The sequence below is a fragment of the Branchiostoma belcheri genome, unplaced genomic scaffold (assembly GCF_001625305.1).
Source record: "Branchiostoma belcheri isolate BF01 breed outbred unplaced genomic scaffold, Haploidv18h27 scaffold304, whole genome shotgun sequence".
In the NCBI taxonomy this organism is placed as follows: domain Eukaryota; kingdom Metazoa; phylum Chordata; class Leptocardii; order Amphioxiformes; family Branchiostomatidae; genus Branchiostoma; species Branchiostoma belcheri.
The window spans coordinates 152630-166234 of NW_017803915.1; the positions used below are offsets into that span (position 1 = coordinate 152630).

At 39.3% G+C, this 13605-nt stretch overlaps 2 protein-coding genes across 2 annotated transcripts; both read left to right on the plus strand.

Annotated features, from left to right (window-relative positions):
• Window positions 1–3885: 3885 nt before the first annotated feature.
• On the plus strand, window positions 3886–9577 carry LOC109474366 (CUB and sushi domain-containing protein 3-like). Its single transcript, XM_019774658.1, has 12 exons — window positions 3886–4039; window positions 4266–4439; window positions 4664–4837; window positions 5062–5235; window positions 5461–5634; window positions 5855–6028; window positions 6252–6425; window positions 7043–7216; window positions 7466–7639; window positions 7865–8038; window positions 8993–9166; window positions 9390–9577. Exons 1-12 carry the CDS (start codon window positions 3886–3888, stop codon window positions 9575–9577), a joined length of 2082 nt encoding a protein of 693 aa, XP_019630217.1.
• Window positions 9578–10552: 975 nt separating this feature from the next.
• Window positions 10553–13374, plus strand: LOC109474368 (P-selectin-like). The gene is made up of 7 exons (XM_019774659.1): window positions 10553–10723; window positions 10928–11104; window positions 11309–11485; window positions 11693–11869; window positions 12073–12249; window positions 12835–13011; window positions 13217–13374. The coding sequence occupies exons 1-7, from the start codon at window positions 10675–10677 to the stop codon at window positions 13372–13374; spliced, it is 1092 nt and encodes a 363-aa protein (XP_019630218.1). The 5' UTR covers window positions 10553–10674.
• The last annotated feature ends 231 nt before the right edge of the window (window positions 13375–13605 follow it).

The following is a 13605-nucleotide window of genomic DNA, read 5'->3' on the forward strand; positions in this document are numbered from 1 at the left end:
CACTGGGGCCCTGACATCGTCAGGTACAGATAACAGCCCCAAAGAACCGGTTTTTTTCACAGCCCTGAGCTATAAGACCGGCGCTGCGCGACTTAGTACACCCAAGGACATGACCTGTCTTTAAAATTCCTTAGTAAAGTACACCAATTAAGGACATTCCTTGTGTACACGAATAAGCAGACTTTTACATTGTGCGGATATCTCGATTAGAGTAAAAACTAGAGTTCGGCGATCTCATACCTCCATGACATGTTTAGTGTTTTTGTATCATTAATGCATGGGGATGGGCACCTGTAAATGGCTTTAATTTACAATCCTGCTCATTAGCGAAACTCTTGAAATTATTTGAATATATTAATATCAAATGATCATATTCTCCACCCAATAACAAGATTATCCTAGGAAAAAAGCCATTCTAGCTTCATCATCATCATCATCATTCATCCTCCGTAGAGGTGGAGCATACAAAGTTAGTTCGCCACAACTGTCTGTCATACATCACTGAGAAAAGTTCATGTCCCTCCAAGCCAGTTTCAGTTTCAATAGGTTTCTTAACTGTTATGTTTGGGCGTCCAACTCTTCTCTTACAGGTATCAGGGTTCCAGAGTAGAAGCCTACTGGCTGGTTCTTCACTACGTATTACATGACCGGCCAAGCTTAGTCGTCGACATTTGACTACTGAAGTTACATTTGGTAGCGAACCGTATAACTGTTCATTAGTAGTATTAGTAGCTTAGCTAGCTCATAAATTGTGCAAATGAGGTCCTGATATGAATAAATTATGTTTAGTGATGTTCACGTTCACTGAACATCTAATTATGGCAAGTATTAAATTCCCTACAGTTGCCACTATAGCGTTGTAGCAATTTCACAATAATTATGCAAATTGGGTTTTCATTTATATATGTCACAAGTGTTTCATAGCCCTGAATCAAACACAACAGATTTATAGAATTTTCTCATTATTATGCAAATTAGATCTAGATTTTAAATTTTATTTTAGTAATGCCAAGCATCACTTCACCTACCTACATACCGGAAATCACGACGATCACTCAACCAGTTTCTTAGTAATCCTCTCTCGAAGATTTTTAAAGAAACCGTCTTGCATTTTCAGAACAAGCTGCTAGGGGGCCCAAACTCACGTGACTTCTTTTCGAGCACAAGAGCTACCTATCATCTAAAATTTATGACCCTAGCATGTCCAAAACGCGGAATATCAAAACACTTGAATATTTCTTAACTACCATCGGATGCATTGCAGTCCACTTTTCACTACTACAAGCGTTTATATTATAATCAAATGTACATAAAATTTCTCGTTAAGTGTTTTAAGTTTTTCCGACAAAGAGTTTAAGAGTTTACAACACACTTCCATTGGAATCATTCATGATGCCTCTCTTTGCATGTCAGGAAAAAAAATGGCCTACTTAACACCAAACGATATTATACAAGCTGATTTTTTAACAATCTAGGAAATATCGGGAGTACTTCTGCTACTAGCCGCAGTAAAAACGGTGTTATTACAATAGATGTCTGTGCAATACATGCGAGTGCTACGTACTGCACTAGACGTCAGTGCTACGTACTGCTATAAATGTCAGTGTTACTTACTGTTATAGATGCCAGTGTTACGTACTGCTATATGCCAGTGCTACGAACTGCTATAGATGTCAGTGCTACGTACTGCTGTAGATGCCAGTGTTACGTACTGCTATAGATGTCAGTGCTACGTACTGCTATAGATACCAGTGCTACGTACTGCTACAGATGTAAGTGCTACGTACTGCTATAGATACCAGTGCGACGTACTGCTATAGACGTCAGTGTAACGAACTGCTATAGATGTCAGTGCTACGTACTGCTACAGATGCAATTTTTACGTACTGCTATAGACGTCAGTGTAACGTACTGCTATAGATGTCTGTGCTACGTACTGCTAAAGATGTCATTTTTACGTACTGCTATAGATGTCAGTGCGACTTACTGCTATAGATGTCATTGCTAGGTACTGCTATAGATGCAGCGTGATAGATGCCAGTGCTACGTACTGCTATAGATGTCAGTGCTAGGTACTGCTATGGATGTCAGTGCTAGGTACTGCTATAGATGCAGCGTGATAGATGCCAGTGCTACGTACTGCTATAGATGTCAGTGCTACGTACTGCTATATATGTCAGTGCTAGGTACTGTTATAGATGCAGCGTGATAGATGCTGTGCTACGTACTGCTATATATGTCAGTGCAACGTACTGCTATAGATGCAGCGTGATAGATGCTGTGCTACGTACTGCTATAGATGTCAGTGCAACGTACTGCTATAGATGGCAGCGTGATAGATGCTGTGCTACGTACTGCTATAGATGTCAGTGCAACGTACTGCTATAGATGCCAGTGCTACGTACTGCTACAGATGTAATTTTTACGTACTGCTATAGATGCAGCGTGATAGATGCTGTGCTACGTACTGCTATAGATGTCAGTGCAACGTACTGCTATAGATGCCAGTGCTACGTACTGCTACAGATGTAATTTTTACGTACTGCTATAGATGTCAGTGTAACGTACTGCCATAGATGCTGTGCTACGTACTGCTATAGATGCCAATGCTACGTACTGCTATAGATGCCAGTGCTACGTACTGCTATAGATGCCAGTGCTACGTACTGCTATAGATGCCAGTGCTACGTACTGCTATAGATGCCAGTGCTACGTACTGCTATAGATGTCAATGTTACGTATTGCTATAGATGTAATTTTACAACAAAGTCAGCACGTCATCAGCTACAGGAAACTTTAATGTGAGAATATTTATCATTCCACACGACTACAGCAGAAACCTAGGCAGACATTTATTATATGTGCATCTTTGGATTGTAGGAAAATGAAGACCAAACGTGTATGGAAAAACCTGCCGGGGAACTTGCAACTAATAACGACAATCTTTGCAGTCCTACAATCGGTCCCAGGGTCGTCAGCACAAGGTACGGCAAACCTTACTTTTCTATATTCGACAAGTCCTATTCCTGAACATTGGTAATAAAGACTGGATTTTTAGAGATGCAATAGGAACTGAATATGGTTTTGGAAACGGTCAGACGTTTCAGCTATAGTATCAACTATATTTCGTCAGTGACTGAGCGACCAGAGGAGAAATGCAGATTTATAAGCACAAAATATTGGTTAATCTGCAAATAAGTAAAAAAAAAATGAAGTGTTGGAAGTCAGCAACAACAACTCAACTGGCAGCCGTGACAAACAAGGCGGAATTACGACGCTTGTTTACAACATATATTATTCATAAAAGTTTGCAGCTGATTTTAGTAAGGGAGACGCTGAACGATGATTTTTTAGTCTTGCCTAGGTAACAGGAAGAGGCTATGATTATCTGTGCAAACATGTATAAGAGCTAAACAGAAAAAAAACAGTATCTCCATTTTCATGGAAAAATTAAGAGAGGATTTTTGAAATTCCCTTGTTCAGCCATTATAAGAAAATTATAAACTAAGCTTGTTGTTGCTATTCAGGTATAACGGCTAGGACGACAACCCCGGCATTTGTAACGACATCGCAGACCACTATGGGTAGGTGGCAATCTGTCTGTTATAAATATTTTTTTAAAATCTACTAACTATGCAATGCAACATTGAAAAATTAGACGAGTAACCACCACATGGTAAACCTTTGGAAAACGCCCCGATGCTGGTAATGTTGAACTTGTGTGTTAAAAAGTGACTTAAAGAAGGAAACTTACCGTAACTAAAAGTGATGTATCTAAAAAAAAGCCGTGTATGAAAATAATTCAATCCGTACACATTCTGTACATAAAATACGTTCAAACTATAAAATTTTTTCGCCATTTTAGCAATACAATGTCATATTCTGATGGTCCCAACCAACGGGGCGCTTAGTACAACAGCGACATCCTACCAGACCGTGGTCAACTTTACCTGTAACACTGGATACGTACTGAACGGCACCACTAATACGACGTGCCAAGCTAACGGAACATGGAGCAATACTGTACCAACATGCACACGTAAGGCGATTTCTAAGTTGCTAAAAATGCAGGCAATGTCTATCGAAATGTACGGTACAAGCATCACATTTACTAAATAGTTAATATAGTTTAAAAAAGGTATATTACCGTAAAGAAACTTGCTGTATTAAAAACATGAACATTGCCGAGTTCTAAAGGCGTTTATTGCGCTGGTTCTGTATAGAAATTAATTTTATTTATAAAATATTTTTTCGCTTCTTCTCAGCAATGCAATGTCACACTCTGATGGTCCCAACTAACGGAGCGCTCAGTACCACAACGACCTCCTACCAGACCGTGGTCAACTTTACCTGTAACACTGGATACGTACTGAACGGCACCACTAATACGACGTGTCAAGCTAACGGTACATGGAGCAATCCCGTTCCAACATGCACACGTAAGGCGTTTTCTAAGTTGCTAAATATGCAGGCAATGTCTATCGAATTCTACGATACAAACGTTTCATTTACTAAATAGTTAGGATAGTTTAAGAGGGAAAATTAGCGTAAAGAAACTTGCTGTATTGAAGACGTAAACATTGCCGAGTTTTGAAAGAGGTCACTGCGCTGGTTCTGTATAGAAATTAACCTTATTCATAAAATATTTTTTGTTTCTTCTCAGCAATGCAATGTCAGTCTCTAACGGTCCCAACTAACGGAGCTATCAGTACCACAGCGACCTCCTACCAGACCGTGGTCAACTTTACCTGTAACACGGGATACGTACTGAACGGCACCACTAATACGACGTGCCAAGCTGACGGAACATGGAGCAATCCTGTACCAACATGCACACGTAAGGCGATTTGCAAGTTGCTAAAAATGCAGGCAATGTCTAGCAAATTCTACGGTACAGACATTTCTTTTAACAAATATAGTTAAGTTAGTTTTAAAAGGAAACTTACTGTTACTAAACTCTACTGTATTTTAAACATAAACATCGATGTGTATTGAAATTGGGTTACTTTGTACATGTTTCAATAGATATGTTTATTCATGAAAGATTATTCGGCTTTTCAGCAATTCAATGTGACACTCTAAAGGTCCCGTCTAACGGAGCGATCAGTACCACAGCGACCTCCTATCAGACCGTGGTCAACTTTACCTGTAACACGGGATACGTACTGAACGGCACCACTAATACGACGTGCCAAGCTGACGGTACATGGACCAATCACGTTTCAACATGCACACGTAAGGCGATTCTCAAGTTGCTAAAAATGCAGACAATATCTATCGAATTGTACGGTACAAGCATCACATTTACTAAAAAGTTAAGATAGTTTAAGAAGGTAAATTACCGTAAAGAAGCTTGCTGTATTAAAAACATGGACATTGCCGAGTTTTAAAAGCGTTTACTGCGCTGGTTCTGTATAGAAATTAACTTTATTTATAAAATATTTTTTTGTTTCTTCTCAGCAATGCAATGTCAGTCTCTAACGGTCCCAACTAACGGAGCGCTCAGTACCACAACGACCTCCTACCAGACCGTGGTCACCTTTACCTGTAACACGGGATACGTACTGAACGGCACCACTAATACGACGTGCCAATCTGACGCAACATGGAGCAATACTGTACCAACATGCACACGTAAGGCGTTTTGCAGGTTGCTAAAATGCAGGCAATGTCTATCAAATTCTACGGTACCGACATTTCTTTTACCAGATAATTAAGATAGTTTTAAGGGAAAACTTACTGTAAGTAAACTTCTGTATTTAAAACATAAACATTGTTGTGTATTAAAAAGGGGTCACTTGTTTCATGTTCTGAATAGATATTTCTATCCATATAAGGTTATTTGCCTTTTCAGCAATACAATGTGACACTCTGACGGTCCCAGCTAACGGAGCGCTCAGTACCACAGTGACATCCCACCAAATCGTGGTCAACTTTACCTGTAACATGGGATACGTACTGAACGGCACCACTAATACGACGTGCCAAGCTGACGGAACATGGAGAAATACTGAACCAACATGCACACGTAAGACCGTTTGCAAGTTGCTAAAAATGCAGGCAATGTCTATCAAATTCTACGGTACAGACATTTCTTTTACCAGATAGTCAACATAGTTTTGAAAGAAAACTTACTGTAGCAAAACTTAATGTATTTCAAACATAAAGATTGTTGTGTATTGAAAGGGGTCACTTCGTGCATGTTCAGTATAGATTTGGTTTGAATCATAAAAGGTTATTTGCCTCTTCAGCAATGCAATGTGATACTCTGACTGTTCCAACTAACGGAGCGATCAGTACCACAGCGACCTCCTACCAGACCGTGGTCACCTTTACCTGTTACACTGGATACGTACTGAACGGCACCACTAATACGACGTGCCAAGCTAATGGAACATGGAGCAATCCTATACCAACATGCACACGTAAGGCGTTTTGCAGGTTGCTAAAAATGGAGGCAATGTCTATCAAATTCTACGGTACCGACATTTCTTTTACCAGATAATTTAGATAGTTTTAAAAACTTACTGTAACTAGACTTCTGTATTTTTGAAACATAAACATTGTTGTGTATTAAAAAGGGGTCACTTTCTTCATGTTCTGAATAGATATTTTTATTCATAAAAGGTTATTTGCCTTTTCAGCAATACAATGTGACACTCTGACGGTCCCAGCTAACGGAGCGCTCAGTACTACAGCGACCTCCTACCAAATCGTGGTCAACTTTACCTGTAACACGGGATACGTACTGAACGGCACCACTAATACGACGTGCCAAGCTGACGGAACATGGAGCACTACTGAACCAACATGCACACGTAAGACCGTTTGCAAGTTGCAGAAAATGCAGGCAATGTCTATCGAATTCTATGGAACAGACATTGATTTTACAAGATATAGTTAAGATAGTTTTAAAAGGAAATATACTGTAACTAAATTTCTGTATTTCAAACATAACCATTGATGTGTATAGAAAGGGGTCTCTTTTTACATGTTTAATATAGTTGTTTTTTTATTCATAAAGGTTTATTTGCCTTTTCAGGAATGCAATGTGAGACTCTGACGGTCCCAACCAACGGAGCGCTCAGTACCACAACGACCTCCTACCAGACCGTGGTCACCTTTACCTGTTACACTGGATACGTACTGAACGGCACCACTAATACGACGTGCCAAGCTAATGGAACATGGAGCAATCCTATACCAACATGCACACGTAAGGCGATATGCAAGTTGCAAAAAATGCAGGCAATGTCTATCAAATTCTATGGTACAGTCATTTCTTTAACCAGATAGTAAGATAGTTTTAAAAGGAAACTTACTGTAACCAAACTACTGTATTTCAAAAATAAACATTATTGTGTATTAAAAGGGGTCAACTTGTACATGTGCAGTATAGATTTTAATTATTCATAAAATGTTATATAGATTTTAATTATTCATAAAATTTTATTTGCCTTTTCAGCAATGCAATGTGAGACTCTGGCGGTCCCAACTAACGGAGCACTCAGTACCACAGCGACCTCCTACCAGACCGTGGTCAACTTTACCTGTAACACTGGATACGTACAAAACGGCACCACTAATACGACGTGCCAAGCTGACGGTACATGGAGCAATCCCGTTCCAACATGCACACGTAAGGCGATTCTCAAGTTGCTAAAAATGCAGGCAATATCTATCGAATTGTACGGTACAAGCATCACATTTACTAAAATGTTAAGATAGTTTAAGAAGGTAAATTACCGTAAAGAAGCTTGCTGTATTAAAAACATGGACATTGCCTAGTTTTAAAAGCGTTTACTGCGCTGGTTCTGTATAGAAATTAACTTTATTTATAAAATATATTTTTGTTTCTTCTCAGCAATGCAATGTCAGTCTCTAACGGTCCCAACTAACGGAGCGCTCAGTACTACAGCGACCTCCTACCAGACCGTGGTCAACTTCACCTGTAACACGGGATACGTACTGAACGGCACCACTAATACGACGTGCCAAGCTGACGCAACATGGAGCAATACTGTACCAACATGCACACGTAAGGCGATTTGCAAGTTGCTAATACTTAATAACAACGTCTGTCGAACTCTACGATGCAGACATTACATTCACCAAATTGTTAAGTAACTTTAAGAAGGAAAGCTATTGCAAGTAAAAGTACTGTATCTTAAACATTTTTTGCTAAATTTAGTACTTTTTGTTTCAACAATAGAATTTTATGGGTTTCATGTCAAGTTACTCATGGTTTCTAATATTAGTAACATCCCATATAACTTTATGTAAATTTTATCATTAAATATGCATAATTTATGCTAATTTGATGACGTCATTAGCCAAAATCCAAGATGGCGGACCATATCATTAGAACAGGTATATACAGGTTATTTTCATTAAAATTTCATCAATACTTCCATTTCTTTTTCCAAAAAAGGCTTAAATGAAGGTCTTTAGTATGTTTACGATGTATTTTAGGCTTTATCATGAAAAAAAACTATTTTTGAAAATTCAAGATTGATGATCCAAGATGGCGTATATCTTAAATATGCATGACGTCATTTTATGACGTCACCGGTGTTGCTATGGGCAACATAAGACTTAGTACACCATAATATTCTGTCATAAACACTTTTGGTACAGTTATGTTGAATACCATTTAGTTTTCAGGGAAAAACCTATTTAGACGGTTTTGGCCAATAAAATCACATTAATGACGTCATAATGACGTCATATTAGATCATAACGACATAAAAATTGTAGATATGATAAATTTTTACTAGTACACCATTCTCTGCAAATTTGGTGGCCATACGACATACCGTTCGCGAGTTCTAGGGGGGGTCAAAACGACGCCCCCCCCCCCCGGTCCCCCCATGTCAAAAAAAGCCCGGTCTAGGTAGGGTTAAACATAAACATCGATGTGTTTTGAAATGGGGTTACTTTGTACATGTTTCAATAGATATGTTTATTCATGAAAGATTATTCGGCTTTTCAGCAATTCAATGTGACACTCTAAAGGTCCCATCTAACGGAGCGATCAGTACCACAGCGACATCCTATCAGACCGTGGTCAACTTTACCTGTAACACGGGATACGTACTGAACGGCACCACTAATACGACGTGCCAAGCTGACGGAACATGGGGCAATCCTATACCAACATGCACACGTAAGGCGATTTGCAAGTTGCTAAAAATGCAGGTAATGTCTATCGAATTCTACGGTACAGACATTTCTTTTACCAGATAGTCAACATAGTTTTGAAAGAAAACTTACTGTAACAAAACTTGCTGTATTTCAAACATAAAAATTGTTGTGTATTGAAAGGGATCACTTCGTGCATGTTCAGTATAGATTTGGTTTGAATCATAAAAGGTTATTTGCCTCTTCAGCAATGCAATGTGATACTCTGACTGTTCCAACTAACGGAGCACTCAGTACCACAGCGACCTCCTACCAAATCGTGGTCAACTTTACCTGTAACACGGGATACGTACTGAACGGCACCACTAATACGACGTGCCAAGCTGACGAAACATGGGGCAATCCTTTACCAACATGCACACGTAAGGCGACTTGAAAGTTGCTAAAAATGCAGGCAATGTCTATCGAATTCTACGGTACAGACATTTCTTTTACCAGATAGTCAACATAGTTCTGAAAGAAAACTTACTGTAACAAAACAAACATAAACATTGTTGTGTATTGAAAGGGGTCACTTCGTGCATGTTCAGTATAGATTTGTTTTGAATCATAAAAGGTTATTTGCCTCTTCAGCAATGCAATGTGAGACTCTGGCGGTCCCAACTAACGGAGCGATCAGTACCACAGCGACCTCCTATCAGACCGTGGTCAACTTTACCTGTAACACTGGATACGTACTGAACGGCACCACTAATACAACCTGCCAAGCTGACGGAGCATGGAGCAATCCTGTTCCAACATGCACACGTAAGGCGATTTGCAAGTTGCTAAAAATGCAGGCAATGTCTAGCAAATTCTACGGTACAAACATTTCTTTTACCAAATATAGTTAAGGTAGTTTTAAAAGGAAACTTCCTGTTACTAAACTCTACTGTATTTTAAACATAAACATTGATGTGTATTGAAAGGGGTTACTTTGTACATGTTTCAATAGATATGTTTATTCATGAAAGATTATTCGGCTTTTCAGCAATTCAATGTGAGACTCTAAAGGTCCCGTCTAACGGAGCGATCAGTACCACAGCGACATCCTATCAGACCGTGGTCAACTTTACCTGTAACACGGGATACGTACTGAACGGCACCACTAATACGACGTGCCAAGCTAACGGAACATGGAGTAGTCCTTTTCCAACATGCACACGTAAGTATAGCAACTTTTGGAAATACCTAATGAATCGTTACAAAATCTATACGTAAACTTTACGTCTTCCATTATTTGGAAAAAAAAAACGTTTGCTTTTTTTTCGTCTTTACGTAGTTTCAAAAGTTGTTCGGGCGTTCCCTGACGATTGTAGCTTACATGGTACATTTTCAATGATAAAAACATTTTTTATCCTTTTAGGCGTACAATGTATTTCCTTGCCGACCCCTAAAAACGGAGGGCTTAGTCCTGCCGGACCGTACAGATACCAGGACGTGGTAAACTTTACTTGTGACACGGGATACGAACTGAACGGTACTGCTGACACGATGTGCCAAGCTAACAGAACATGGAGTAATCCTGTTCCAACATGCACACGTACGTAAATAGACGTTTAAAATACATTGATGTATTTCTACCGACTCGATTTGTAAACTTTTCTTTTACATTGAATAGAGAAGAAAGTTTAGCTTTCTCGAAAGTTTATTTCCCTTTTGCGTACTTTCAAAATGGCAAATAGACGTTTGCCGATGATTCCAGCAAAATGCATTAACAAAGATAGTTACGTTTTTTCCATTTTAGGCGTACAATGTATTTCCTTGACGACCCCTTTGAACGGAAGGCTTAGTTCTGTCGGCCCGTACAGCTACCAGGACGTGGTAAACTTTACCTGTGACACGGGATACGAACTGAACGGTACTGCTGACACGATGTGCCAAGCTAACAGAACATGGAGTAATCCTGTTCCAACATGCACACGTACGTAAAACGACGTTTGAAATATACTAATATTTCTACCAACTCGTTTCGTAAACATGTCATTTACATTCATTAGAAAAGAAAGAAAAGCTTTCTCTCCAATTTTTTTAAAGCCATTTACATACTGTCAAATAAGCAAAAAGACTTTCGTTGACAACTACAGCTATATGAATTATCAATGGTGATTACGTATTTTCATTTTAGGCGTACAATGTATTTCCTTGCCGAACCTTACAAACGGAGAGGTGAGTCCTGCCGGACCGTACAGTTACCAGGACGTGGTAAACTTTACCTGTGACACGGGATACGAACTGAACGGTACTGCTGACACGATGTGCCAAGCTAACAGAACATGGAGTAACCCGGTTCCAACATGCACACGTACGTAAAACGACGTTTGAAATATACTAAGGTACTTTAACAACTCGATTTGTAAACTATTCATTTACATTCAATACTGGTAGTAAAGAAAGTTTAGCTTTCTCAATAATTTTTGCCCTTTTGCGTATTTTCAAATAGGCGAAAAGACGTTCGCCGACGACTGCAGCTATTTGTATTATCAATAATGATGACGTTTTTCTATTTTAGGAATACAATGTATTTCCTTGCCGACCCCTACAAACGGAGTGCTTAGTCCAGCAGGACCGTACAGCTACCAGGACGTGGTAAACTTTACCTGTGACACGGGATACGAACTGAACGGTACTGCTGACACGATGTGCCAAGCTAACAGAACATGGAGTAATCCTGTTCCAACATGCACACGTACGTAAAACGACGTTTGAAATATACTAATATTTCTACCAACTCGTTTCGTAAACATGTCATTTACATTCATTAGAAAAGAAAGAAAAGCTTTCTCCAATTTTTTTTAAAGCCATTTACATACTGTCAAATAAGCAAAAAGACTTTCGTTGACAACTACAGCTATATGAATTATCAATGGTGATTACGTATTTTCATTTTAGGCGTACAATGTATTTCATTGCCGACCCTTACAAACGGAGAGGTGACTCCTGCCGGACCGTACAGCTACCAGGACGTGGTAAACTTTACCTGCGACACGGGATACGAACTGAACGGTACTGCTGACACGATGTGCCAAGCTAACAGAACATGGAGTAACCCGGTTCCAACATGCACACGTAAGTATAACAAGTTTTGAAAAAACCTAATGAATTTTTACAAAATCCATACGTAAACTTTACGGTTCCATTAAATAGAAAAAAAAGTTTGCTTTCTCTAAAATTATTTGGTGTTTACGTAATTTCAAAAGTTGTTCGGGCGTTCCCTGACGATTGTAGCTTGCATGATACATTTTTAATGATGATACACTTTTTATCCTTTTAGGCGTACAATGTATTTCCTTGCCGACCCCTTCGAACGGAGAGCTGAGTTCTGCCGAACCGTACAGCTACCAGGACGTGGTAAACTTTACCTGTGACACGGGATACGAACTGAACGGTACTGCTGACACGATGTGCCAAGCTAACAGAACATGGAGTAACCCGGTCCCAACATGCACACGTACGTAAAACGACGATTCAAATATACTAACATATTTCTACCAACTCGATTCGTAAACTTTTCATTAACATTGATTAAAAAAGAAAGAAAAGCTTTCTCCAAATTTTTTAACGCTTTTGCTTACTGTCAAATAGGGAAAATGACGTTCGCCGACAACTACAGCTGTATGCATTATCAATGATGATTACGTATTTTCATTTTAGGCGTACAATGTATTTCCTTGCCGACCCTTACAAACGGAGAGGTGAGTCCTGCCGGACCGTACAGCTACCAGGACGTGGTAAACTTTACCTGCGACACGGGATACGAACTGAACGGTACTGCTGACACGATGTGCCAAGCTAACAGAACATGGAGTAACCCGGTTCCAACATGCACACGTAAGTATAACAAGTTTTGAAAAAACCTAATGAATTTTTACAAAATCCATACGTAAACTTTACGGTTCCATTAAATAGAAAAAAAAGTTTGCTTTCTCTAAAATTTTATGGTGTTTACGTAATTTCAAAAGTTGTTCGGGCGTTCCCTGACGATTGTAGCTTGCATGATACATTTTTAATGATGATACACTTTTTATCCTTTTAGGCGTACAATGTATTTCCTTGCCGACCCCTTCGAACGGAGGGCTTAGTTCTGCCGAACCGTACAGATACCAGGACGTGGTAAACTTTACCTGTGACACGGGATACGAACTGAACGGTACTGCTGACACGATGTGCCAAGCTAACAGAAACATGGAGTAATCCTGTTCCAACATGCACACGTACGTAAAACGACGTTTGAAATATACTAAGGTACGTTACCAACTCGATTTGTAAACTTTTCACTTACATTCAATACTAGTAGTAAAGAAAGTTTAGCTTTCTCAATAATTTTTGCCCTTTTGCGTATTTTCAAATAGGCGAAAAGACATTCGCCGACGACTGCAGCTATTTGTATTATCAATGATGATGACGTTTTCCATTATAGGAATA